Here is a 24,691-nt window from a genome sequence, read left to right as displayed (position 1 = left end):
CTTTCACAGCCCCTGGCAGCAAACTGCTGTCTCCCCCTATATAAGCTGTGTCCTAAGATGGCCACCCTAATCAGGCACCTGCCAGCTGCCTGCCTCAGCCCTTAACTGGCAAGCACCTGAAGGTGTGCTGCCATAGGGCATAGGATTTGTGAGGAGAGGCTGAGGGAACTGGGTTTATATAGTTTAGAGAAGAGAAGAGAGGACTGAGAGGGGTTTATTAACAGCCTTCAACTACCTGAAGTAGGGGTTGAAAAAAGGAGGGAGCTGGACCTTTTTCAGTGGTGTCAGATGACCGAATAGGGAGCAATGGGCTCATGTTGCAGCAAGGGAAGTTTAGGTTGGATATTAGGAAGTATTCTCTCACTAGGAGGGTTTTCTCACTACAACAGGCTACCCAGACAGATGCTGGAGTCTCCACCCTTGCAGGTTTTTAAAACCTGGCTTGACAAAGCCTTGGCTGGGATGATGTCGTTGATGTCGTTGGTCCTGCTTGGAGCAAGGGGTTGGAGGTCCTTTCCAACTCTCATTGTCTAGGATTCTGTGTCAGTGATGTCACCAGTCTAGTATGGGGAAAAACCTCCAGTTCCCATAGCCACCTGCACGCAAGGGAGTGAGTGATGGGTCTGGCATCTCAGCCACCCACCTTTGCCCAGCCCCAGTGTCCAGGCACCCATGTACAGCTGGGCTTTTGACTCTGGTCTCGAGCGAGGCACTCCACTGCCCCGATGCTTGGTACATCGTGTATCACTCCTGCCACTGCTGAAACAAAACCACTGGTGCTGCCAAATGTCACAGTACATGGCAGCTGCAGCTGGAACAGAAGGAAGAGGATGGCTCGGGTATTTGTTTAGCCAGGAGAGTGACTAAATGCCCTTTAATCTTGATTGGAAACCGAGGGATACCCTGCTGCTATATGCTAGGACACCTGGGTTCCTTGGAAATCACCCATCCAAGCATAATCCACTCCTGGCCTGTCTTAAGCTCATGACAGCTGACAAGCACAAACAGAGCCAGCGTGACTGAAAGCATATTACTATGCCAGTACCATCTTCCTCTTGTGATGACGACAAGACTGGTAGATGCCACAAGGCTGTATCATTGCAGAGGAAGTCTTAGCCGTCAGACAGCTAGCATGGTTATCATTTATTTTTATTCCATTCTCTAGCACACATTACGCTTTCCTTTGATTCAGAAGAGAGCAGAAAAAGGTTTGAGGAAAGGGGGTGGGGGAAGAATCTCATGTTACAAAAGGGAAAAGCACACACGGATATAGTCGGCTCTCTACAGCAAAGCAGATATATACCATGAACGGCAGCAGAACAGTCCTGTTCTTCCAAGAAAGAAGAGCAGCTTGGGGTTGGTTGCTAAGGGAAAGACCATTCCTGGTAGCTCTTTGTGTTCTTCTAGCGACAGAAGCATTATACTATCATATAGAATATACAATGTCCAGCGCTCTCTCTGGATGCAGACATGGGGCTGACAGGGCTGCAGATCCTAAAGCTTCAAGAAACATGAGCCAGGCCCCTAACAAACAATCATTAGATTTATTTATTTTTTTAGTCAATCGCAAGGTTTCAATTGCTTTTTTAAAGGAGGGAAATTGTGGTTTTTTGCATTTGTCTTCTAGGGTTTGAGCGTCTAGTGGTCATGTGTAGGATTTTCTCTGCAACCACAAGGGTGAAGAATTGAGTTTATAAAGAAAAGAAGAAGCTGAGATTATTCTCATGTCATCGCATGAAATGAGATCTTGAGTAAAAGAGCAGCTGCCTCCATGTTAGTGACACTGGGTTTCCAACTCTTGGACCAGATCCCTCAGCCTTATGGGAGGTATCTGCTCAATGGAGTCAGTTTTAGGTCTGGCTCTTTAGGAAGGAAAAGGTGCAGTGAAGGAATCGGGCTGCCAGTTTTGCTGTGAGTGAAGGGCTGGGTAGAAGAACCAGGATCTGGAGACTCAATGATGGGCATCATATTGAGTCAGAAGGTAGATTTCCACCTTATAGACCGACTAAATCAAAGATAACTTCATGTGATGCATCTGATGAAGTGAGCTTGGGCTAATGAGAGCTTTTGCTATTTATATTATATATCTATTTCAGTTAGTCTATAAAATGCAAATCTACCCTGCCTGATTTCAGACTAACACAGTGAACCACCTCTGATCATAGTTTCGCTCTTGCGTCCTTCTCACCAGTCTAGTCCCTGCTTCCTCTGTAGGCCCCTGGGTGGCACATCCCTGGACCTGCCGGGTGAAAGTGCGTAAGAATTAAGTCCATTAGAGCACAAGATAAGTAAATAACATAGAGTTACCCATCCTCAATGAGCTGAAAGAACCAAAATATTCCAGAAGGGATGAATGTTGTACCTTTCTGAGTTTATGACTCATTTTTCAGATCCAAGCATGCGTAGTTTTTCACATAACTGTGTTGGTGCCAAAACTGGTGTGAAGCCATCAGGCATTCAATACCTTTTCCTGAAATAATAAAAGGTGTGATTGGTGTGCATGATAACTGACAGGAGAGTGACAGCACCTCTGAGAGAGGGATTGGATGAGCAAATGGCTGACTCGGGGTATGACTGGGTCATTTAAAAGGAGCTTGCACCCAAGGTAGGGGTGCGTGCCTGGGACTATTTGTGCACTTGTACACACACACGGGGAGCCTGGTCCAGCACACTGGAAATCCAGTGCGTCAGAGCAGACTTGATTTATTGAGCGTGCTGGAACAAGTACATTGATGTGCTCTGGCAGCCTCACGCATCACATGCATCAGCAGTGCAATGCGTCTCCGTGCTGAGAAAATGGTGGTGGTGCTCTTTGAACTAACACACATTTGACGTGCTTTAGTTCAAAGCGCACCGCTGCTGATGCACATGACACGCGGGCATTTTTAATTAGCGCAGCTCAATAAAAGCACCTGGCGCTACATTGAGAGCATGTGTAAAAATGCCCTCTGTGTCTGTATTGTCTGAAGGGCTGTGTGCCATGGTGTTGTGAGTTGAGTCGCTCTTGTATTGATTGGGGTGTGGTAAGGTGTGTAATAGATTTTTTTTTTTAAGGAAAATTTTTTGTGTTCCAAGTCAAATTAATTCCAAATTCGTAAGTCATTCAAGAACCAAAATGGCCTTGCTAGTGGCATGAATGACTGGTGCTTCCTGCGACTGGGTGGGCACCATGGCGGCAAGCGGGGACCACCCGCAGCTGTTGCTGGCGGTGTTGGCAGCAGGGAGTGGGTGGTGAGTGGCGAGCAGGGGCTGCCTGCAGCCACCACCGGCCACGTCAGCAGCGGTGGGGGGGCGGCAGGGGCAGGTGGCGACCCCCCCCAAAAGCCAGTGGCAGCTTAGGTGGTGGCCAATCTCAGGGGGGCCATGTGCCCCCCCACTACACTTGCCTATGACTACCGGCAAGCATCCTCCAGCCCTGCATGGGGTTTTAGATGCTTCCAAATCCTTTGGTGGGCATCCTACGTGCAGGCCCAAGCTTGGAGGCTTGGGGTTCAGATGCCCCTGAGTTTTGCTTGCCGTCAGCCATATGTCTACAGAAGCAAGCTAGGGAGGAGTCTCCCATTGCCATAAAGTTGGTGTGTAGCCAGGATCCTCCCACTGGAAGCTGGCCAGCGGGAAGCTAACTGTGAGGCTGTCACAGGGAGTCCTATCCGCAAGCAGACAAGGGTGCATCCCTCCACTATGCAGTGCTATTTTAATTGCATTACCTTGATCAGGGTATTTCACCTGCCACCGTTGTGGTCATGGTATTTCCCCTACCAGATAAGTATGTGTGATAGGTTGTGGTTGCATATGTACACCTCTCTGGTTGTGGAGTGAGGAGGCATTAGCTGTGGATTGTCTATTCCCTGCCAGAGACCAACACCAGCAAAGCAAAGGTGACAGATCACCCTCCTTTGTAGAGTGGAGTACCTGAACAAAGGGAAAAACTCTGGGGAGCGGGTAGAGGGGCTGGGGAAAGCTCTTACTCGTACTGCACGGATAACTGTCACTGCCACAGCTGTCAGAGCCTGCAACATCCTTGACACCTGAGTGAGAGAAGGGAGTTTGCTTTCTATTCTCTACATCAACCGCTCTGTTACTGTGTGTTCATTGCGTTCTCATCGTTCATTGCTGTATGTTAATTATTTGCTCTTATATAATAGTTGCGTGGTTTAATTACTAATTTGTTCATTGATTTCTTATTAGCCCATAGTGTCAGATTGGCCTACGGCCTGGTCTCAATAATCTGATAAGAGAAAGCCACCCACCACCTTTCACAGAGGCAGGGCTGTAACAGCGGTTCACTGGTATAATTAATTAATTAGGAACAGCCTCCTCAACACCTGGAGTTGTAGCAACCAAGACCCTGGCCCTTCTGGACTTCTTAACAGTGATTCTCATTATGAAGAAAATGAATATTGAGTTGCTGTCATCAGTGCGTGTTGTACAGATGGGCAAACTGAGGCAAAGAGCCGTGCAGCAAGATTACATAGCGAGTGAAAGGCAGAGGCAGGCCTGGTTTTATTGAGAAGCCGTGCTGCATCCTTGTTGCAGAGCTAGACTGCCCTCACCCCCACTGCTTCAAGAGAAATTGTGTTGCTTTCAGACACACTGTCAGCCCTGCAGACCCTCTGAGATCCCCAGGACCAGGGTCTTCCCTCCAGAGAGGGAAGCAGAGAATTGCTTTCCAGATATGCAACATTACCTTGCTGGAAGGGGGTTTCCAGATCACCCTTGGAAGAGGTGACAGGCTCGTAAGGAACCTCCAATCTCTCTTTGCAAGCAGGGACCTCCGAGCAGGGCTCCTCATGGCTTACAACAACCCCTTCATGTCTTTCTTTTAAAATTACAGCCTAATTCTTAGCACCAGGCTTTGTCTGAGAGCTCCCTTGCATGCATACTGCCTTGAAGTTGGCCTTGACCTAGCTGCATAAAAAGAGCTCAACTTTCTTCCCTGGAGGAGAAACGACTGGAGAAAACACACCCATGCTTAGGCACTGGATCGGCGTGTGAGGCACTGTGACAACCGTCTGAGCACTGCCCCACTGATCTCACTCCCTCCCCCTCCACCCCTGCCCAAAAAAAAGAGCACATGTCAGGAGGAGAGCAGTAGGGGAGCTGGAGAAGAAATAAGACCATTGAGGAGATCAGCTCTTCCTGCTTCTCATGGATCCCCAGAGCAGGATTTGGTACCAACACCCATGTCCCTCATACACAGAGAGAAGCAGCTGCCAGCTATTCTCATCCCTCGCCTGCACTAGCACAAGGAGCTGCGCATTCAAGGAAACAGCTCTTTGGAGAAGAGCAGCCAATGACTAAATCTCTGTAGAAGCCAGAGTTTTAATAGCACCCGCTTCGCTCCTCCCACCTCCTCCAGGCAGCAGCGGCGAGATGATCTGAGCCATCTCCTGGAGCTTGGGGTGGGGACCAAGATCATTTGCGAGAAGGGCCATCGCTGACCAGACTTGTCAGCCTGTCACGGATGCAGAAGCAAAGTGAGCATCATGCTCTGTCCCTGGGGCAGCCGACCGCCCCTCTGTAAGCTGTCAGACACCAATACCTGTCTCCCCTTGCTCTCCCAAAGAAACTGATCCTGGAGAAGATCTTGGAGGATGATACATTCAGGAAGATACTGGCCCAGTCGGAGGCTATGCGGGGTCCCCACAAGCAGTCTCTGGGCTGGAGGAGGGAGAAAGCGGAGGAACAGGGAATCCTGCCTTATTCCCAACAGGGCAGTCCCCTGCCAACTGGGGAGCCCTGGGGAGGGGCAAGGCAAAAGAGCCCAGCTGCTGACTGAAGAAGACTTTGATGCCCCCCCCAGGGAGCTGAGGGATGAGAGAGAGGAGCCAGAGGTGGAGTCCCCTGTGGCAGGGCCCAAGTTTGAAGTTGAGCGGAAGTTTCTGTCTCCTGGGCTGGTGTCTCTCCCTGCCAATCCTGTTTCTAGCTTTGCCAGGCACTCTGTGGTCTTGGAGGAGGCCCTTTGTGGCAGACTCATGGCCCACTTACCTCAGCCCGGTGTCCAGGTGGCCGGTCTGCTGAGGAGCTGGCCAACAGCACGGTCCAGCCCCTAGAGCAGGGGTGCTCAACATTTATGTTCCCAAGGGCACATTTAAAGTTAAAAGAAAAAGCAGCGGGCACCAATATGAATATTAACGTTTAGAATTTAGAATCCTGGATATGCGCATGTGCATAGTTTTGTCTGGGGAGAGAGTAGTAGTAAGCGCCACTCTGTAACTACGTCAGTCAGACTGACTCGATTTCATTTTGGCGGCCGTTGTGTACAGCCTGTGAAATTTTTTTTGAAGTGTTGCTGTTCTGAGTTCAGTCAGCAGTGACAGCGGTTTTTGTTGGAATAATGATTTTTACTGATCATGAAAATGCGCGCGGGCACCTGAATAAACCTTGAGGGGTGCCATGGTGCCTGCAGGTGCCACGTTGGGAACCGCTGCCCTAGAGCTCTGGGCATAAAAGGAGCCCAGGAGCTGAAACACAGCAGGGAAGACAAGGGAGTACTGCAGTGGAAACAGGCTCCCCCCACAGCCAGAATGAAGCTGGTGCAATCTTGGGTGATTTTGCCCAGCTAAGCAGCGTTTGCCTAACCAGCTATTGCAGCAGCCACAGAGAGTCAGAGTGCATGCCTGCCAACCGCCCAGGAACTGGAGCCCCTCTGCGGGGCAGAAAATCCCAGCGAGCCTGATGATGCTGAGACCAGCATGGCTGTGAACAGAAGCGGCCCCAGTGCCAGCGTGGGAACAGCAGTCGACAGCCCAGAGAATTCAGGCCTGACTTTGCCTGCACCCAGCCACAACAACACTTGCAGGACAGTGCAGGTCAGCTGGGGTTGGGAGAGGGCCACCTGGTGGATCCTGCCAGGGCCCATGGGGGAAAGACCTCTTTAAATCCACTCACCCTGTCTGAGCATCCATGGAGCCAGAGCTCACCAGCGGGAAGTTATTCAAGCCATGGATGCCACAGGGGTGTAAAGGAATGATCCATGGGACACTTTGGTACATGGCTAGGCAGTAGCTAGCCCAATAATTGGTTCCAACCCAAAGGCCCTCATGATGTGGGACTGCATGAGAACCAGGTGAACCCTATTTCAAGAAGTCCCAGATGCTGAGACAAAGCGCTGAGTGCGGTGGGCATCATTGTCATGCCATTGCATTGTCCAAACTGATTGCTTTAAAGAACAGTTATAATTTTGTTAGCCTGTGAAGCCATCACCATACCCCTGTGGGCAACTGACAGGCAGGACCTTAATGCAAGAGTGACCCAGCACCTTCATCACACCAGGTTATCACCAAGGCTGAATTAGTACCACCCAAACAGAAAGGGGTGAGGTGTAGGGGAGGAGGAGCCCCACATGAGAAGTGCCACCAGCATCACCCAGGATCCAAGGGATACCAATGGACTATGCCTCCAGGTGCCACCTCAGATAATAAGCCATGGGGGGCAAGTAGACCCCGGTGTGGCAAAGATGAATAGGCAGGGCACAGCAGCACCAGCACAGTGATTTTGAGTCTGCCACAATTGGTGCATTGGCTGGGAAGGAAGACAGCCCACAGACTGAACGGCCATGGACAAGGCAGGAGCCATGTGCCCGGACAAGACCTGGAAGCAAAGGCAGAGGATAATCCTGCAATTGCTACAAAAGCTAGCTGACGCAGGCAAAATCTTGGGAGATGGAGGCTCATGTTGCTTTGTTCTCTTAATAGCAGAACTTGGCGGAGCAACTGGCTAAGATCCAAGTAGTAAAAGGTGGTAGCCAAGAGATTTTCTGGATGCCCTGGATGGTTAAGAAGGATGATCCAGAGACCTACTTAGAATCATTTGAACATCTGTCAATGGCAGCAAGCTGGGATGTAAGATGATAGGCCCTACAGCTGGGGCCACTACTAACAGGATGGGGCCAAGCCGCCTATCGTGTGCTTTCCCATACTGAGCCCTTAGTCTATCAGACTATCAAAGATGCCACTTTGCATCAGATGTTTTTTTTCTCCAGAACACTATAGGCAACAATTTTAGGTTACAAAGGCCAAAGAACAGCAACGACCTTGGCTGTTAGCCCACATGCCAAAGGATATCGGAGTGAAGTAGCTAAAGCCCTTCAAGAGGCCATCAGCAGAACTTTTTGTTCTGAAGCAGTTCATCTGGGACTTAGAAGAACAGGCACAGACATGGGTCCATCAGCATCAACCTCAGGCCTTGGGTGAGGCAGTTTGGATAGTGGAAGCATATGGAGTGGAAACAGGCCGAGGGATGTGTCCACAAGCAAGGACTGCAAATTGAGCCAAGGCCCCAAGACTTTCCCTCTGTCAGGGCCAGACAAGATAACAAGTCGGGGCCAGCATCTTGTGAAGATAGGTGTGCATGGTGTGGCAGTACTAGGCACCTGGCCTGGTGTTGCTGCACCGAACTCCCTCACCGTACCATGGGCCAGGGTTTCCCACAGCATGATCTGGAGCCAAAACCTGGCGAAGGTGAGGTTGAAAGAATGGATTATAGTTTTGGTCCGGCAGACCCAGAACCGTACTACTTGAGGCCTATTGTGGACGCACAAGTCAGAGGGCAAACTCTTACAGCCATGGTAAACACTGGATGCATACAGCCCCTGGTCCATGCTGCTTGGCCTGTGTACATGGCAAGCAGCAGACCTATGAGAGACACCAGTTACCAGTGACAGTCCTAGGCAAGATGCATAAAATGCCTGTTAGGTTCACATGAGAATTCCCCTGCCCTATGTTACTTGGGCGAGATTGGCCATATCTTGCAACAGTGCTGCAGACTGCCCTTCCATCAATAATTGAAGATAGGGACCTTGAAGTGTTGGATGGATTCTCCGGGGAGGACATGGAGGGAGCAACCCCAGACAATTGGGAAAGACCCATTGACGTAGAAGCCGTCGTCAGGGCCAGACAGTTTTGGGTGGACCAGTTCAGTGAACCCATGTTCTGGCATGCCTACATCAAGAGCCTGGTATGTCATAACGACAAGCTACTACAGCCAAACCAGACCACACGGCTGCTATGTTCAGAGGTAAGAAATTACCTCTTGTATTGTATTGAGAAAAGAAAGGAACCAGGGCAGGAAATAAGCCAGTTACTAGTTCCCCAGCGGTACAGGGCATTGCTAATTAAGTTGGCTCATGATGCACTCATGGGGCGTTACCTGGGCAGAGATACAACAGAGGCTGGCTTACTACAGTGGTTTTTCTCCTCATCAGGAATGACTTCCTGAGCCTGCCCTTCCAAGCCATCGAGTGCAGCCTTACTGGAATTGTTCCTGCCATTGAGTCCTAGAGCAGTGGGGCTGGCAGGAACGTTCAGAGGTTAGTCTAGTCCAACCTGCCCTGCCTGAGGCACGATCATCTGTACGCAAACCATCCCAGACACATCCATCATCTAAACTCTTTGTAAAACTACCAGCATCCCTGACACAACACCAGGCATCACACCCAAACCTGCCACAGGGAAAGTAGAGGGACTGTGGCAGTCAATGTCTTGTTTCTGTACAACGTTGTTAACATACACTCAAGAGTCCCAGCCAGAGGCTGTGCTCTGCGCTACTGGTGCTGTGTACCAGTCTGACTGTGGGGGAAAATTCCTTTCCGACCCCAGTACAGCATCGATCTGACCCTGAGTGAAGGGGCAAGTTACTCTTTAGCCAGGATCCTCTGGCTTTGGTCCCAGCATGAGCATTGCACAGCCCAGCCCCAGCCCCAGGCTTATCTTCAGTCAACACTCAGTGCCTCTGAGGGAGGCTTAAAAACACCTGGATGCATGTAGCAGAAAGCAATGGGGGCCAACCAGCAAAGCCCAAAGTGGAGATTTCCCTGCTTTCTCTTATGGTGCTTTCTGGGAAAAGAAGCAACAGGGAGGACGGGGGGCCTTAACTCAGGCAATATGTGGGAAAAGGGGCTGCGTGGGGAGGGTGTCCCGGGGTGCGGATAGATGAGCAGGTTATTGTGAGTTAGAAGCTGGGGAGGGACTTGCAGTGTCTCAGCTGTTCTGCTATAACCGTGTTATGTGTCTGCTCCTATCCCACGAGCAGAAGCTACACCAGTGCCGCTTACCTTGAACGCAGCAGGTTGCCACCAGCGCCATCTAACGGTAAATCTGTCCCTAGCCCTTGACTAGCCCAAAACAAGATCCCTATCTCCAGGCCTCTCCTCACTCAGCTCCATGTGAGGCTCCTGCATCTCCAGGGCTCAGGCCAGAGCTCTGCTCTTATGCTCTTCTCCCCACGGGGGAGCAGTGGGAGGAGGCGGCGCTGGATGAGTTTGATCACCTCACCTACTGTGCTGAATGGAAGCCATTGGTGGCCAGCTATGTCCAGTCCAAACCATGTGGCCACACATCAGACTGTACGACACCAGCCGTGGGCAGGTGAGCGTGGAGGCTTGCCTGCCTGGCAGGCAGCCTTGCTCTCACACAGGAAGGGCCTGACTGCTTGTGGGGGACCCCGCTGTGTCCCATGAGCCCCTTTCCTCAGCCTGCTGTCACCAACCTGCAGCGCTCCAGCCCCTCTGGTCTCCCTCCCGAATCTGATTCGGGGAGGAGCTGGTCTGGCTGGGCTATGCTGTGCGGTGCTTACAGGAGAATGAGGGCGCAGTGGGAGACAGGTCTTCCCACATGGCCAAGGATGCCACATCTGAGGCTCTACAGAGGATGCTGGTGAGGAGCTGACTAGTGTGGTGCTGAGACCCGGCCCGTGGGGTTAGATCAACTGTTCACTAGACGGGTTTATTCCTGGCTGAGATTCCCCTGCCTGGCCAGCCCCAGGTCCCCAAGCCCCTGTGCCACTCTGCTCTCCAGCAGGGTGCTGCATGTACCTGCCAGGCTTTCCTAGGGCAGGGGCCTTTTGGCAGGGCCTCTGCCCACTGTGCCACTAAAGCTCCTGTTTGTGAGCAAGGATCTAGCAAGTCCCTGTCCTTGAGGAAGCCCCGTGGGCTGAGCTGATGGAGAGGCTCCACATGTGCTGAAGAGGAGGGGGTGGCTGCTTGCTCTGAGCCCTCTCCATTGTCCATTGGCTAGCAGGACCAGGGCTTCTCTGGGCTGGGAGCTGGTGTGAGAGGGCCTCCAGGCCCCAAGGTTAAAGGCCCACGCTCTAATTGATCCACCTAGGTTTCTGTCCCCAGGGCCCTAGAAAGCACCAGTGCTGTGTGCACTGAAGAAGCGGCAGGGCAGGAGAGTCTCCATGCTGTGTGTCCAGCCTGGGACTATTCCCTGAGGTCCAGAGCCTGCCCTAGTCCCTGCACCCAGGGCTTGGCTTGGGCCTGCCTCTTCTTGCCAAGAGAACACTGTGGAAGCCTTCCTCAAGAGCCTCGTCTTGGAGACGCAGGAGAGCCCGGATGAGACCCCCCTGACCCTGTCCTATGCCAGTCTCTCAGGTGAGCCCTGTTCCCTTCCCCGGGGAGATCTCCCCTGCTTTTTAGCAGTCATCCCAGCATCCGGGTGCCAGCGGGGAGCCAGCTGCACAGTACCACACTTCAGCATCTTACTTGCCTCTCTCCACTGACTTTTTTCCCCTCTGACCTCCCCTGCATGGGACCTTCCCATGCCCCAGAAGCATGGGAGTCAAAGGCAGAATTTGTCTTTTCCTGAGGGATACTGCAGCCCTGGGCCTGAGCCTCGCAGGCTGGAGGTGGCATGGTAGGAACGGTGCAAATCCATTGCTGCAGATCAGGCTCGGTAAGAGAAGCACCAGCTACGGTGCACAGTGGTCAGTGGTAAAGGGGCATCTGGTTTCCAAGGGTTCGCTGGGCAGTATTTTGGGAGGGAGTTGGGGCAGAGAGGTCCAAGGAGCCTGTTCCAGATGGGTAGATGTTATTGCTCTCCTGGGACTTGGAGCAGGTTGGGAGATCAGCAAGGAAAGCTAGAGGGGAGGATCTCCAGCTGGCAGGAGCTGCAGAAGCATTCATGCTGGCCATGGTCAGCTCATGCCAAGGTGAGACTGGTGCGGGCAATTCAGGAAGCATCTGAGCCACCCACCTTTGCCCAACCCCAGTAGAGCTGGGCCTGTGATGCAAATCCACGACTTGTTTCTGTGCATCTGGATCCGCTGCACTGCCCCGATGCTTTGTATTTTATGCAGGCCACACATAAGTCACATGTCGCTCCTGCCACTGCTGAAACAAAACCACTGGTGCTGCCAAACGTGGTATCACAGCACACAGCAGCTGCAGCTGGAACAGAAGGAAAAGAATGGCTCGGGTATTTGTTTAGCCAGGAGAGTGGCTAAATGCCCTTTAATCTTGATGAAGTGCCATGGCTTTGTGCCTCACTGGAAACCCTGGGATCCCCTGCCACTATGCTAGGACACCTGGCTTCCTTGGAAATCAGCCATCCAAGGATAATCCACTCCTGGCCTGTCTTAGCTCATGACAGCTGACAAACACGGACAGAGCCAGCATGACTGAAAGCATGTTACTATGCCAGCACCATCTTCCTCCCGTGATGACGACAAGACTGGTAGATGCCACAGGGCTGTATCATTGCAGAGGCAGACACCCGGCGTGGTTATCATTTATGTTTATTCCATTCTCCAGCACACATTACACTTTCCTTTGATTCAGAAGAGAGCAGAAAAGGGTTTGGGGGAAGGGAGGGGGTGGGGAAATCACGTTACAAAAGGGAAAAGCACACACGGATATAGTCAGCTCTCTACAGCAAAGCAGGATATATACCATGAACGGCAGCAGAACAGTCAGTTCTGTTCTTCCAAGAAAGAAGAGCAGCTTGGGGTTGGTTGCTAAGGGAAAGACAAGGCAATTCCTGGTAGCTCTCTGCATTCCTCTAGCGACAGAAGCATTATACTGTCAGACAGGGAATATAAAATGTACAGCGCTCTCCCCAGACGCAGACATGGGGCTGACAGGGCTGCTGACCCCAAAACTTCGGGAGTCATGAGCCAGGCCCCTAAAAATAATCATTAGATTGACTAAAAAAAAACATCACAAGGTTTGATTTGCTTTTTTAAGGAGGGAAGTTGTGGTTTTTTGCATTTGTCTTCTGGGGTTTGCGCTTCTAGTGGTCATGTGTGTAGATTTTCTCTGCAACCACAAAGGTGAAGAACTGAGTTTATAAAGAAAGGAAGAAGCTGAGATTATTCTCATGTCATCGCATGACTGCAGTCTTCAGTAAAACAGCAGCTGCCTCCATGTTAGTGACACTGGGTTTCCAACTCTTGGACCAGATCCCTCAACCTTATGGCAGGCGTCTGTTAAATGGAGTCAGTTTTAGGTCCGGCTCTTTAGGAAGGAGAAAGAGTGAAACTGGAAGCCCAACCTCTTCACTGCACTAAGTGAAGGGGGCTGGGTAGAAGAACCAGGATCTGGAGACTCAACGATGAGCGTCATATTGAGTCAGAAGGTAGATTTCCACCTTACGGGCTGACTAATTCAGAGATAACTTCATCTCATGAAGTGAGCTTGGACTAATGAGAGCTTATGCTATCTATATTATATATCTAATTCAGTTAGTCTATAAGGTGCAAATCTACCCTGCCTGACTTCAGACTAACACGGTGAACCACCTGTGATCACAGTCTCACTTGGATCCTTCTCACCAGTCTAGCCCCTGCTTCCTGGAGCCACGGCAACTGAGACCCCGGCCCTCCTGGACTTCTCAACAGTGATGCTCTACAAATGAATACTGAGCTGCTGTGTTGTACAGATGGGCAAACTGAGGCACAGAGCCGTGCAGCAAGATTACATAGCGAGTGAAAGGCAGAGGCAGGCCTGGTTTTATTGAGAAGCCGTGCTGCATCCTTGTTGCAGAGCTAGACTGCTCTCACCCCACTGCTTCAAGAGAAATTGTGTTGCTTTCAGACACACTGTCAGCCCTGCAGACCCTCTGACATCCCCAGGACCAGGGTCTTCCCTCCAGAGAGGGAAGCAGAGAATTGCTTTCCAGATATGCAACATTACCTTGCTGGAAGGGGGTTTCAAGATCACCCTTGGAAGAAGTGACAGGCTCGTAAGAAACCTCCAATCTCCCTTTGCAAGCAGGGACCTCCGAGCAGGGCTCCTCATGGCTTACAACAACCCCTTCATGTCTTTCTTTTAAAATTACAGCCTAATTCTTAGCACCAGGCTTCGTCTGAGAGCTTCCTTGCATGCATACTGCCTTGAAGTTGGCTTTGACCCAGCTGCAGAAAGAGCTCCGGTTCCTTCCCTGGGGAGGAAACGACTGGAGAAAACACACCCACACTTAGGCACGGTATCTGCATGTCAGGCACGGTGACAACCTCCTGAGCACTGCCCCACTGATCTCGCTGCCCCCCTCCCCTCCCAAAGCACATGTGGGGAGGAGAGAGCAGTAGCGGTGCTGGAGAAGAAACGAACCATCGAGAAGATCAGCTCTGCCTGCTTACGGATCCCCAGAGTGGGTCTTGGCACCAATGCCCTAGTCCCCCATGCACGGAGAAAAGCAGCTGGCAGCTATTCTTATGCCTCACCCACACATCTCTGTCTCCCACGCTAGATCTAAAACAGCCGGTGAGATCATCCAGGGACAGTGCTGGCTGCAGGGGCCCACCGTTGTGGGACTTCCTGATAAACTGACCCTCTGGCCCTCAATTATTCTTTTCAAACCTCATCTCCTTCAGGGTCACAATACCCCTGGCAGGGTGGGAGCATTATTCCTGCATTACATGGGGAAACTGAGGCACAGCATGGGGAATCTGATGCTGACTGAGCAGGAATTACTGTTAGGACTTCTTGAGTCTCACTCCATGGCTCAGTAGACCATAACCCCTCTCTACCAACCCCCAATACAGTCAGCACCGAGAAAGATAAATCAGCAAGTGCTATACTAAAGTCCTGGGTTCTTGGGGGCATTTTTTGCAAGCAATGTGGTCCCTTAGTTACATTCATGCAGCTGACAACAGCCAGTTGGAGCGTGGTGGGATGGTTTTTTCCAGCCATTATTATTATTATATTTTGCAAAAAAAAAAATTTCATACAAAAAGGACACAAATATTTTTTTTAAAAAACATCTTTTTCTGACAATCAGGAGGTGGCGCTGGATTTTTGGCCGATAGGAAGAAACCAAGCAGGGGTCTGCAGCACTCAGCTGAGCAAAGCAGGTGCTGAAATGGGGACTGGAGTTTCCAAGTCAGAATTACCTTTGACTTTTCTTTCCCTCCAAGTTACCTGCTTTAGAGCTTGGGCAGCTGGACACAGAAAGCTGAGAGGTGGCATAATGAGCTCTGTGTATATTACTGCCACAATGGCTGACAGCGCAGAGCTGGCCGAGCAGGTGGAAAGAGCCAGATTAACCCGACTCTTGAGTCTCCAGGTCAGACTCTGATCTATGATGCATCCCTGTGTGTCTAAGCTCATTCCAGGCCAAGCCTAGTGGCTGGTGTGGCTTATGTCTGTAGTCAACAGCAAGCCAGGGAGCGATGCGGTTGGCATCGTGTCCAGCTGCCTTTGACTTCCCCAGCCCCCACTCCAGTTAATGCCATGGCTTTAGCACAGGTTTATACTGGCAGACTCCAGATCACGATCTCTCCCTCCCCACCTTCATTCACCTTTCTCTCCAGTCCACCCAAAAGCTCTTCCTCATCCTTCCCATCTGTGCTTAGTGGCCCACAGTGGATTTGATCCCGTCTTACTGAGCTGAGCCTTGGTATCACCTATGCATCTCACCAGTTCTTTGTGCTGAGGTCTCTGCCTGCCCCCAGTTTAAACCAGTTCTGCTTTGTCGAGGGGAATGGGACACCCCTGCTATGGCCTGGCAGAGCAGGTAGAAACACCCTGGGGCCTAGTCTCATCGTACACTTGAGGAAATCCATCATCAGCACCTATAAACACCGGGACTAGAGCGTGCTTGCTTATCCCAGTGTAAATGCTATTGAAAGCTGACAGCATGATTCTGGGTTTACCCCAGCGCAAGCGAGAGGAGGGCACAGACTTCTGGATTTCTCTGCTTTCTCGTCCCTTCAGAAACCCGGATGCAACCCTGAGCAAACCAAAGCAGAACTGGCAATCAGAGTGGCATCACATACAAAATAACCCATTAAATGACCTTGAAGAGAACGGTTCATGTGATGACTTGGACCTGGATGGGAAGCCTCAGACTTGTGGCACCGGTCGACTTCTCCATGTGAAAGAACCTGACAGCAAAAGCACCAAACTCCTAGAAATCAGAGTAGAAAAGACCCAGTCACACGCAGTCCTTCTCCCAGAGGGCTGTTCCTTAGAGAAGCGCTAGAGAGACAGAGAGTTCAAATCAACAGCCCCTCTAGCTCACCCAACGTCTAGACCAACATCCAAACTCTAGACCAATGGCTAAACTCCTGGAGACCCTTCATGGATCAGCATGACATTAAGCCTGGTGCTGGACACAAGGACTTGCCCTCCATCTGCAGAATAGTGGCACAAGGTAGATTTGCCCTCGTGGTTTCTCAAGCTCCCCACCATCCTCACCACCATCGGCTTTGCTCTGCTCAGCTTCGCTGTGTTATCTACTTTGGGAAGGAAGCTCACGTATCATTTTCTACCGCTGCCAAAACCAGATGGCCGTGTCTTCCACCCGGATGTCCAAATTCAAGATCAGTGATGAGCCCCCTGGCACTTTGCTCCTGGACCATCTCACATTTCTTTCAGGATGTGTTAAAGGAAGAATCCTCCAAGGGAGAAGGGAGGATTCATAGGGGAAGGGTTGTGGAGGGTGGAAAAAGAAAGACATTGGCAGTGTAATGAGATCTACTCGAATGGCAGAGTCTAGCACAGGAGAATCGCAATGGTGAGGAACAGCATCATCAGAGGCAGCTGGGGGACCGCGGCACTGTTGAGTGTGAGTTTGTACACAGTGATCTCCTCCTTGTAGCCCTCCTCCGTGGCAGTGCACTTGAACACGCCCTGGTCCATGGGGGCGTTCTCCCCGAAGCGCAGTGTACACGAGTGCCCGTCCATGTCACACGGGTACTGCTTGGCGCCATCCTTGACCCACGTGTAGATGGCGTGGTGGGAACGCAGGGGGCAGGGTAGGTAGATGTAGCTGGTCGGGTCAACACTCACCTTCTTCAGGGCTTCTTGAGCCACTTGGTCTTGCGGGGAAGCGTTTGATTTGGTGTCCAGGTAGATGAGGCAAAAAGCAAAGGGAAGACAGAGGACAGGAAGGTGGACATAATGGGAGAGGAGGTTTAGAGGTGCCAAATCCTAACACCCAGCCCAACCCCACTCAGGTTTACACACCAGATCCCAAATTTATGGCTAAAGAAACCCCTCAGGGAAGTGACCCTTGAACAGTCAGCCCTTCCTTGGCAAGTGAAGCCATTCAGGGATCTCCATAAGTCACAGGCTCAGGCAGCCCTCTTGCTACACAATGCCAGGCCAGGGAGTTAGAGATCATATTTAATCACATACTACATGTACAATTTCCCCCTAAAAATCAGCCCTCTAAAACGGGTGCATTAGAGAAGCTGATTTTTTGGGCCGGAAAGGAAGCATGGAGACGCTGCGATGACTGCTGTGATTTTCTCGCTGCCAGCCCCAGGGCAGAGTCCCAGCTTCCTTCTCCCCCACCTGGTTTGGGATTTCCTGAAAATCTTTATAATGGCTGGTGCAGCGCTGGATGTGTGGAGCCATCCTGCCCTGAGTGCTTGGTGCCTCTCTCAGCCTTTAAAGCTTTAGAGGCACATGCTCCAGCGAGGGGCAAGCACTTTGCTAGTGGCAGTGTTTTCATGCCAGAAGGTCTCAAGCAAGGCCCACAGATCTGAACAGTTGGGAAGGGGCAACGTTATGCTTTCCTACCTGCTCAGAGACCTAAGACCCTGTCTCCACTAGGACACCAAGGAAGGTGCCCCCTATGCCATCAGTACAGTGCCAGCTGGGCACAGCTACAGAAGCACTAGACTGTCCAATCTATTGCTCTGCATTCTCTTCCCTGTCCTTTCTGCCACTTTTCTGGCTGCCCGATCCATTGCTCTGCTGTCTCCTCCCTGCCCTATCAATTGCTCTGTTTGCTCTTGCCTCCCTATCTGCTGCTGTTCTCTCTGCTCCTTGCCATATAAACCACTTGCCACATAGCAGCTGCCCACACCCCTTACCGTACACATGCCATGGGTTGGCCACCCCAGGCCTAGCCAGACCCAAGAGACGAGGCTGCTTTGTTTCACATCCACGTTTCCCCCTCGGCTTTCCCTCACCCGCCTCTCCTGACACCTAGGCTGCAAGGCTGGGATTTGCAAACATGGGTTCAAATATGGCTCCGTGAGTGAAGGGCGCACAGACCTACCTGCCACACCTTCACACACGTCCCCAGCCTCGGGATGCAGGCTCTGCAGGAAGCTGCTAGAGAGACAAAAAAATAGGGGCAAAGGAAGGTAGAAGCAACGAGATGGACTCACAGTCCAAAGCAGGCAGCATTTCAGCTAGGGGAAGGCACGATCTTTACCTTACAGGCTGCCTCCTGCTCTGAAGCTCACTCCTGGGCCCCAGCTTCCTGATAGCACCAAGCTACAAGCTGGTTGTATACACCCCCCCGCTCTTGGCAGCTTCCCCTCCAGGCCTGCATTTGCAATACCCTTCCAGCCAGACGTAGGATTTTGATCCTGTAGCAACTGTTCGGCTCCGGCCCAGAGGTGGCTGCATTTCATGGGGGAAGGGATCATTCCCATTCACCCTCTGTGATGGGAAACTATAAATTTCAAATATTATTCTTGCCCTTCTTTATTACCAGGGTAACCAGACAGGATGCTTCTTATTCTGCATGGCTCACTAGAGACCTGGGCTTTATTACTACAGAGGCTGCAGCTGGAAAAGGACCAGATCCCCAGAAACGGCTGGTCAAAATCAACCCCTGAGCCACCCTACATCTCTGAGCAGGATCAGACCTGGTCGTGGCATTCGCCTCCTGGGACACAGCAGAACACCTCTTGTTCTCCAGATCCCATCCGCAGTACGGGTCCCGGGCGAGGACACACTTCCAGCAGGTCTCCCTGTATTGCCCGCAGTCTGCTAGCAGCAGGCGCGTCACCTCGAACTCAGTGCTGGCATAGAGGTATCCCTGCCAAGAAGGGGCTGGGTTAGTCAAGGGTTAAAAGTAACTGGTAAGGAAAAGGAAGGTATATATTGGGAGTGACTGGGACCAGGCAAAACCCTCTCTGACTTCTCTAGCTGGAGCTGGGCCGGGCCCTGGATTAGGTTTCCAACAAGACGCAGGAGAAATTCGCATGTGAAACATTCGGAAAGGAAAGGCTGAGGGGGGATATAACAGAAGTGTATGAAATCACGCAGGGTGTGGATAAAGGGAACGGGGTTATTCACCTAGGCCCAGAATTTGAGAACCAGGGGGCCCCGTTGCTATGAACAGGAGGCAGGTTTAAAACTAACAGGAGGCTGCATTTTTGTACCACCAGACCCAAAAAGGGGATGAAGACCAGCGCTTCTTAACCATTGCTGGCCTCCCTTGGGAAATCCCAGCTCTCAGCTTTCACTCATTTCTCAACTGTAGGATAATTTTAGAGCAATTCTGCTGCTGCAAAGAACTCAGTGAGCCCCAGGATGTTGGTGCCGCTGGAAATTTCTGGGTTTCTTTTGTGGATTGCATGTAGGTGTTTGCACACCTCAGTGCTCATGCTGTATGGCACCCTTTTAAAAGGATCTTGTATCACCCCGGTTGAGAACCACAGGTCTGCTTTAAAGCATGTGCTACTGCCACGGTAGGAGAGAGGACACTGGGGTGGAGGGACCTTTGGTGTGACAGTCTGATGTCTGTAACAGGAGGAGGGGAGCAGGAGCTCACTGTGGAGGCATCCAGGATGAGGCCAGAGATGGGCGCTTCTCTTCGAAAGGGACTCATCTCAGCAATGATGACAGTCTGCCCTTCGCCCTGCAGCACTTTGTGGATTTTCCCTTTATCTGCATTGGGAAAAGACCCAGAGAGTTGTGAGGAAGGAGCTGCTCTGCAGTCTGGATGAAATCCAGGTCCCAGTGCTGTCATCAGGGGCTCTGCAAGGACTTGGCCCTCAGCGGTGCCATGGGGATAGAGGTAGGATCCCTACCCTTATCAACCCTGCCCCAAGCAAGACAGGAGAACACAGGACACACGCACAGCTGTGGTGGGTGCTAGCTATCTACTCCAGGCTAGCATCCGCTTACTTTTCTGCATCCACAACCCACAGCTCTCCTGGTAGCCCTGTTATCCCAACTGTCTCCATGGTTCAGGCAGCCCTCAGTCTTCCAGCAAAGAGGCCGGCTCAGGGCCCTCTGGACCAATGGGCTTTGTAACAAGTGCCTGCTAATGACCCCAAAAGCCATCCCACTCCAGCCAGCTGTGACACCATGGTGACATGGAGCCCTCTTTGGTGGGCACTAGAGTCAAATTAACACCCTAGAGCGAGCTATGCCCCTGCCCAGGCCAGGAAAGGATGTGGCTGCCTGACAGAGGAAGTCTCCTGCATGGGGAGAAGCAGAGTAACTTGTGGTGGACTCTGTCTGCCCCAAGACTGGCATATAATGTGCCCCAGCCCTTCCTTGTCCCTGCTGCTTGAGGGAGCAGGGACCCTGATGGCTGGACTCCCGGGTCCTGTACCTGTCTCTGACTGGGGGGCAGGAGCTAGCAGTTAGAGAAGGGAAGTCAATCAGGACTCCTGGCTTCTGTCGCTGCTCTGAAGGGCGGCAGGAGAACATATTTCGAGCACAGGGGCTGGGAGGAAGGATGCTGGGTTCACAATCTTGTCTGTGATCTATGCCCATCTACATCCACTGTAAACACAGACGGCCTCTCCCACTGCTGTGGCTCCCCAAAGGCCCCAAGGGACCTACTCCCTCCTCACCTACCTGTCCCGAGGTAGAGGACGGTGTGGGAGGCATTGCTGGCATCCAGGACCCGGTCGGCCACCACCTGCGTGTAGGTGTCGTTGGTCTGCAGCATGTACAGGGGACGCTGCCCCTCGGGGTAGATGACTTGCTCTATCTCTGGATACTCCTTAATGATGCTGAGCGTGGCCTTGGATGGGGCGTTGGGGGAGCTGTAGGGCACGCACTGAGAGACAACCAGAGGGGAGAAGGGGCTCTCAGCATACAAGACTGACCCCATGGCACTGCTCCCACATATTCAGGAAAGTGGAGACTAACCCAGCAGAGGGGGAGGGAAAGCACATGGCCACAGTTTTTCAACCCATTGTAACTAACTGGTGGAGAAATGGAGCTTCCTTGGCTTTTGGGGCTGGATGGGGCCATGGAGCCCGGGCCCTAGTGGCACCCTGAGAAAGCTCCAAAATGACTCCAAGTTTTGCCCCTCAATTTGCACTGGTCTGACCCGAGAGAAAAATTGCTTCCTACTCCATGTCTAGCATCTAGTTTGAGCCCTGAATGGAAAGGCAAGACCCTCCAAGCCAGGAACGACTGGGGTTTCTAAGTTCAGGCAGGAGGAACAGCAGGATGCCGCAGTCACAACCCAGTCTTAGCTGTGGCCAACATCCTACTAGAATCATAGCATCGTAGAAAATTCATGTTGAAAGGGACCTCAGGAGGTCAGATCTAGTCCAACCTCCTGCTCAAAGCAGGACCATTCCCAACTAGATCATCCCAGCCAAGGCTTTGTCAAGCTGGGTCTTAAACACCTCCAAGGATGGAGACTCCACAACCTCTCTGAGTAGCCTTTTCCAGTGTTTTACTACCCTCCTCATGAGAAACTTTTTTCCTAATATCTAACCTAAACTTCCCTTGTTGCAACTAGAGAACCATTGCTCCTTGTTCTGTCATCTGCCACCGCTGAGAACAGCCCAGCTCCATCCTCTTTGCAACCCCCTGAAACGAGTTGAAAGCTGCTGTTCAATCCCCCCTCAGTCTTCTCTTCTCCAGACTAAATAAGCCCAGTTCCCTCAGCCTCTCCTCACAAGTCTATGTCCGCATCCTTTCTGTGGTGGGGGGCCCAAAACTGGCCACAGGACTCCAGATGTGGCCTCCCCAGTGCTGAATAGAAGGAAGAATCACTGCCCTCGATCTGCTGGCAACTCTCTTACCAACGCAGCCCAGGATGCCTTTAGCGTTCTTGGCAACACGGGCACACTGCTGGCTCCTATCCAGCTTGTCCACTGTAACCCCCAGGTCTTTTTCTGCAGAGCTGCTGCTTAGCCAGTGGGTCCCCAGCCAGTACCGGTGCATGAGATTGCTCCGTCCTGAGTGCAGGACTTTACATTTGTCCTTGTTGAACCTCACAGCGCCTCACAGGAAGGTAGAAAAGAAACTCCAGAAGCCAGGAACATTTATGAGGGGCAGTGGCAATGCGTAGGGGTGCACATGCACCCCCTGAGAGCACTGGTGCACCTCCTGACAGCCAGTGTTCCCAGGCAGGGGGGGTAGGCGAGAGTGCTGGTGCCCCCCTGCGAGTGCAGGCCGGTGAGTGGGGGCGCCAGGAGAAGCAATACCCATAGTCCCCCCATGGCAGATTGCGCTCATCCGGAAGTGCCAGTGGCACACTGCTGCCACTTGTGGGTCGGCAGGATCAGTCGCAGGGCCCCCTCCCCTCCAGTTGCTGACTGGCCACTATGGGGGCAAGTGCCCCCTCTGACTCAGGAGGCACTGGTTGCCCATGATGAGGGGGAAAAAAATCCTTTCATGGCCCTAACATGCAACAAGCAAAAGCCCAAAGCCTGGAATTATCAGCCTCTTCCACCACAACCAGACAGCTGCCTCTAGACTCCAACAAGAGGATTTCCAGAGGGACGAAAACTTTTCTCAAAGAAATCTCTTCAGTGGTTTTAGCTGACCAGCAAATGGGGAGAAATAACTGAGCAGTTGGATATGTTCCATTTTTTAAACCAAATGCCTTGATTTGGGGCATAAAACTTGGAAATGCTTCATTTTGTCCATTTCAGAATGAAGTGTTTTGCGTTTTTCCCCTCCCAAACAGGATTCTCTCCTGGAAAAATTGGCTTCAATTTTAAAAATACCTTTCCCCAGAAGGGAAAAGGAGGGGAGAAGTCAGGTCTGATCACACAGAAACCGAAGCTGAGTGGAACAAAGAGCGAGATATTTGTGCTTTAAAAATGTGTGACACTGATGGAGACCTCTTGATGCCACCATCTAGGTTGCTGGCAGCTCTTTGCACACCCTACCGTGCCCTCTCCTCGCTGCCAACCACGGAGGGCCCTTCCCTACTCACGGGAGCTGTGCTGGGCTGGCCATGCCGCGGGGACCTTGAGGGACAGTGCTTACCGTGCCGGGCCTGTGTGCTGGCATGACACTGCTGTACCCCTTGAGCTTGGAGGTCCGGAAGATTTGGTTCACCCTGTCCATGGAGTAAGTGCAGATGGCAGTCGTGCCCCTGCAGGGAGAAAACAGGAGCTCCTTTGAGGGGGAGCCATGAGCGTTCCCGGCCCCTGGGTGCAGCCCTGGTGGGACTGAGTCTCCCTGGTCCACTCAGTGAGGGGCAGAGGTGGCTGGTGCTGGGTGTGTAGGCAAGGAGCGGGGTTGAGACAAAGCAACCTCATGACACCAAACAGAAGGGACCTGCTCTCTCTGCAGACCCCAGCTGGCTTCGGAGCAGGGAGGGGGGCTCAGGTGGGGGTAAGCCCCCCCTCACTGTCCCTGAATGACTGACTCGGGCTGAACCCACTGTCTTCAGTTCTCTCTGCCTGTGAGTTTGGGTGTTGGCCTCCCAGCCCCACACCCAGTCCTCTCCTCCCTTCCCCTTCACTGCAGGTGAAGGCGCCCCAGAGGAAAAGGTGCCTTGGTTCTCATCTGCCATTGGTGTCATGAAAGCACCAGGCCTCAGGGGCAGCTGGGGTGGGAGAAGCAGAGTGCAGAGAGCTGGAGCAGACTTTCCCCTTCATTCCCCCCCCGCCAAGGCCACATGCCCTGGCTGCACCCCTGATCCACATGCCCCCTGCTCACCAGGCACTGGAGAAGATGCCGTACAACATCCCCCCGCCCTGCTGCCCCTCGCTGAGCACGAAGGCGTCGCGCAGCCGGTGGAAGCGCTGGGGGTCAGCAGGGTGGCCGCAGACCAGCCTCGCCTTGAGGAAAGTGGACCAGGAGTCGACGAGGAGGCTCTTCCCACCTTCATCCACCTGCGGGGAGAACAGCCTGAGCTCTGGGGGCGCCTCCAGCCAGAGACACCCCCCGGCCTCCACGGCTGGCCCAAGACACACTGGCAGATCCTCTCGGCTTCAGCCTACCCCGGATCTCGCCCAGTAGAGCCATGGCAGCGACTGATCGCAATATAGCCAGGCCATGAAGAGAATCACTGAATCCCAGAGCAGTGGGGCTGGGAGGCAGCTCCAGAGGCCACGTGTGGTCCAACCCCCTGCCTGAGGCAGCATCAGCTCTGCCCAAACCACCCCAGACAAACCCATCATCTCAACTCTACGTAAGACGACCGTCAACCCTGACCCAACCTGCCGCAGGGAAAGCAGGGGACCATGGCCTGTTTCTATAAAAGGTAGTTAATATACACTCGAGAGATCCCAGGCAGAGGCCATGCCCCCACTATAGAGGAAGGTTAAACCTCCCCAGTCCGTACCAGTTTGACCAGGGGGTAAAATTCCTTCCTGACCCCATCGCAGCATCAGTCTGACCCTGAGTGGAGGGACAAGACCCTCTAGCCCAGCCTTTCTCAACCCATGGGTCACAACCCAAAAGTGGGTCACAAGAATATACAAAAGGGTTGCGAATGAAGGGCCACTCGTATGGTTAAGGGCCTGCAGACCAAGCCGTACGAGGAGAGACTAGAGAAACTGGACCTGTTCAGCA

At 52.3% G+C, this 24,691-nt stretch overlaps 1 protein-coding gene across 1 annotated transcript in view; it reads right to left on the bottom strand.

Annotated features, from left to right (window-relative positions):
* Positions 1 to 16,711: 16,711 nt before the first annotated feature.
* Positions 16,712 to 24,691, bottom strand: part of LOC102367907 (semaphorin-7A-like) — a 15,092-nt gene continuing 7,112 nt past the window's right edge. Inside the window, exons 8-14 of the mRNA XM_025192496.1 lie at positions 23,834 to 24,009; positions 23,156 to 23,264; positions 20,774 to 20,978; positions 19,737 to 19,852; positions 18,826 to 18,998; positions 18,228 to 18,283; positions 16,712 to 17,037 (exon numbers count right to left, since the gene is read on the bottom strand). Coding sequence (XP_025048281.1) covers positions 16,712 to 17,037; positions 18,228 to 18,283; positions 18,826 to 18,998; positions 19,737 to 19,852; positions 20,774 to 20,978; positions 23,156 to 23,264; positions 23,834 to 24,009 — 1,161 coding nt within the window. The remainder of the gene's footprint in view (positions 17,038 to 18,227; positions 18,284 to 18,825; positions 18,999 to 19,736; positions 19,853 to 20,773; positions 20,979 to 23,155; positions 23,265 to 23,833; positions 24,010 to 24,691) is intronic.

Source organism: Alligator sinensis, unplaced genomic scaffold (genome assembly GCF_000455745.1).
Source record: "Alligator sinensis unplaced genomic scaffold, ASM45574v1 scaffold880_2, whole genome shotgun sequence".
Classification (NCBI taxonomy): Eukaryota; Metazoa; Chordata; order Crocodylia; family Alligatoridae; genus Alligator; species Alligator sinensis.
Note: the sequence above shows the minus strand (reverse complement) of the source record. Positions and strands in the feature narration are given on the sequence as shown.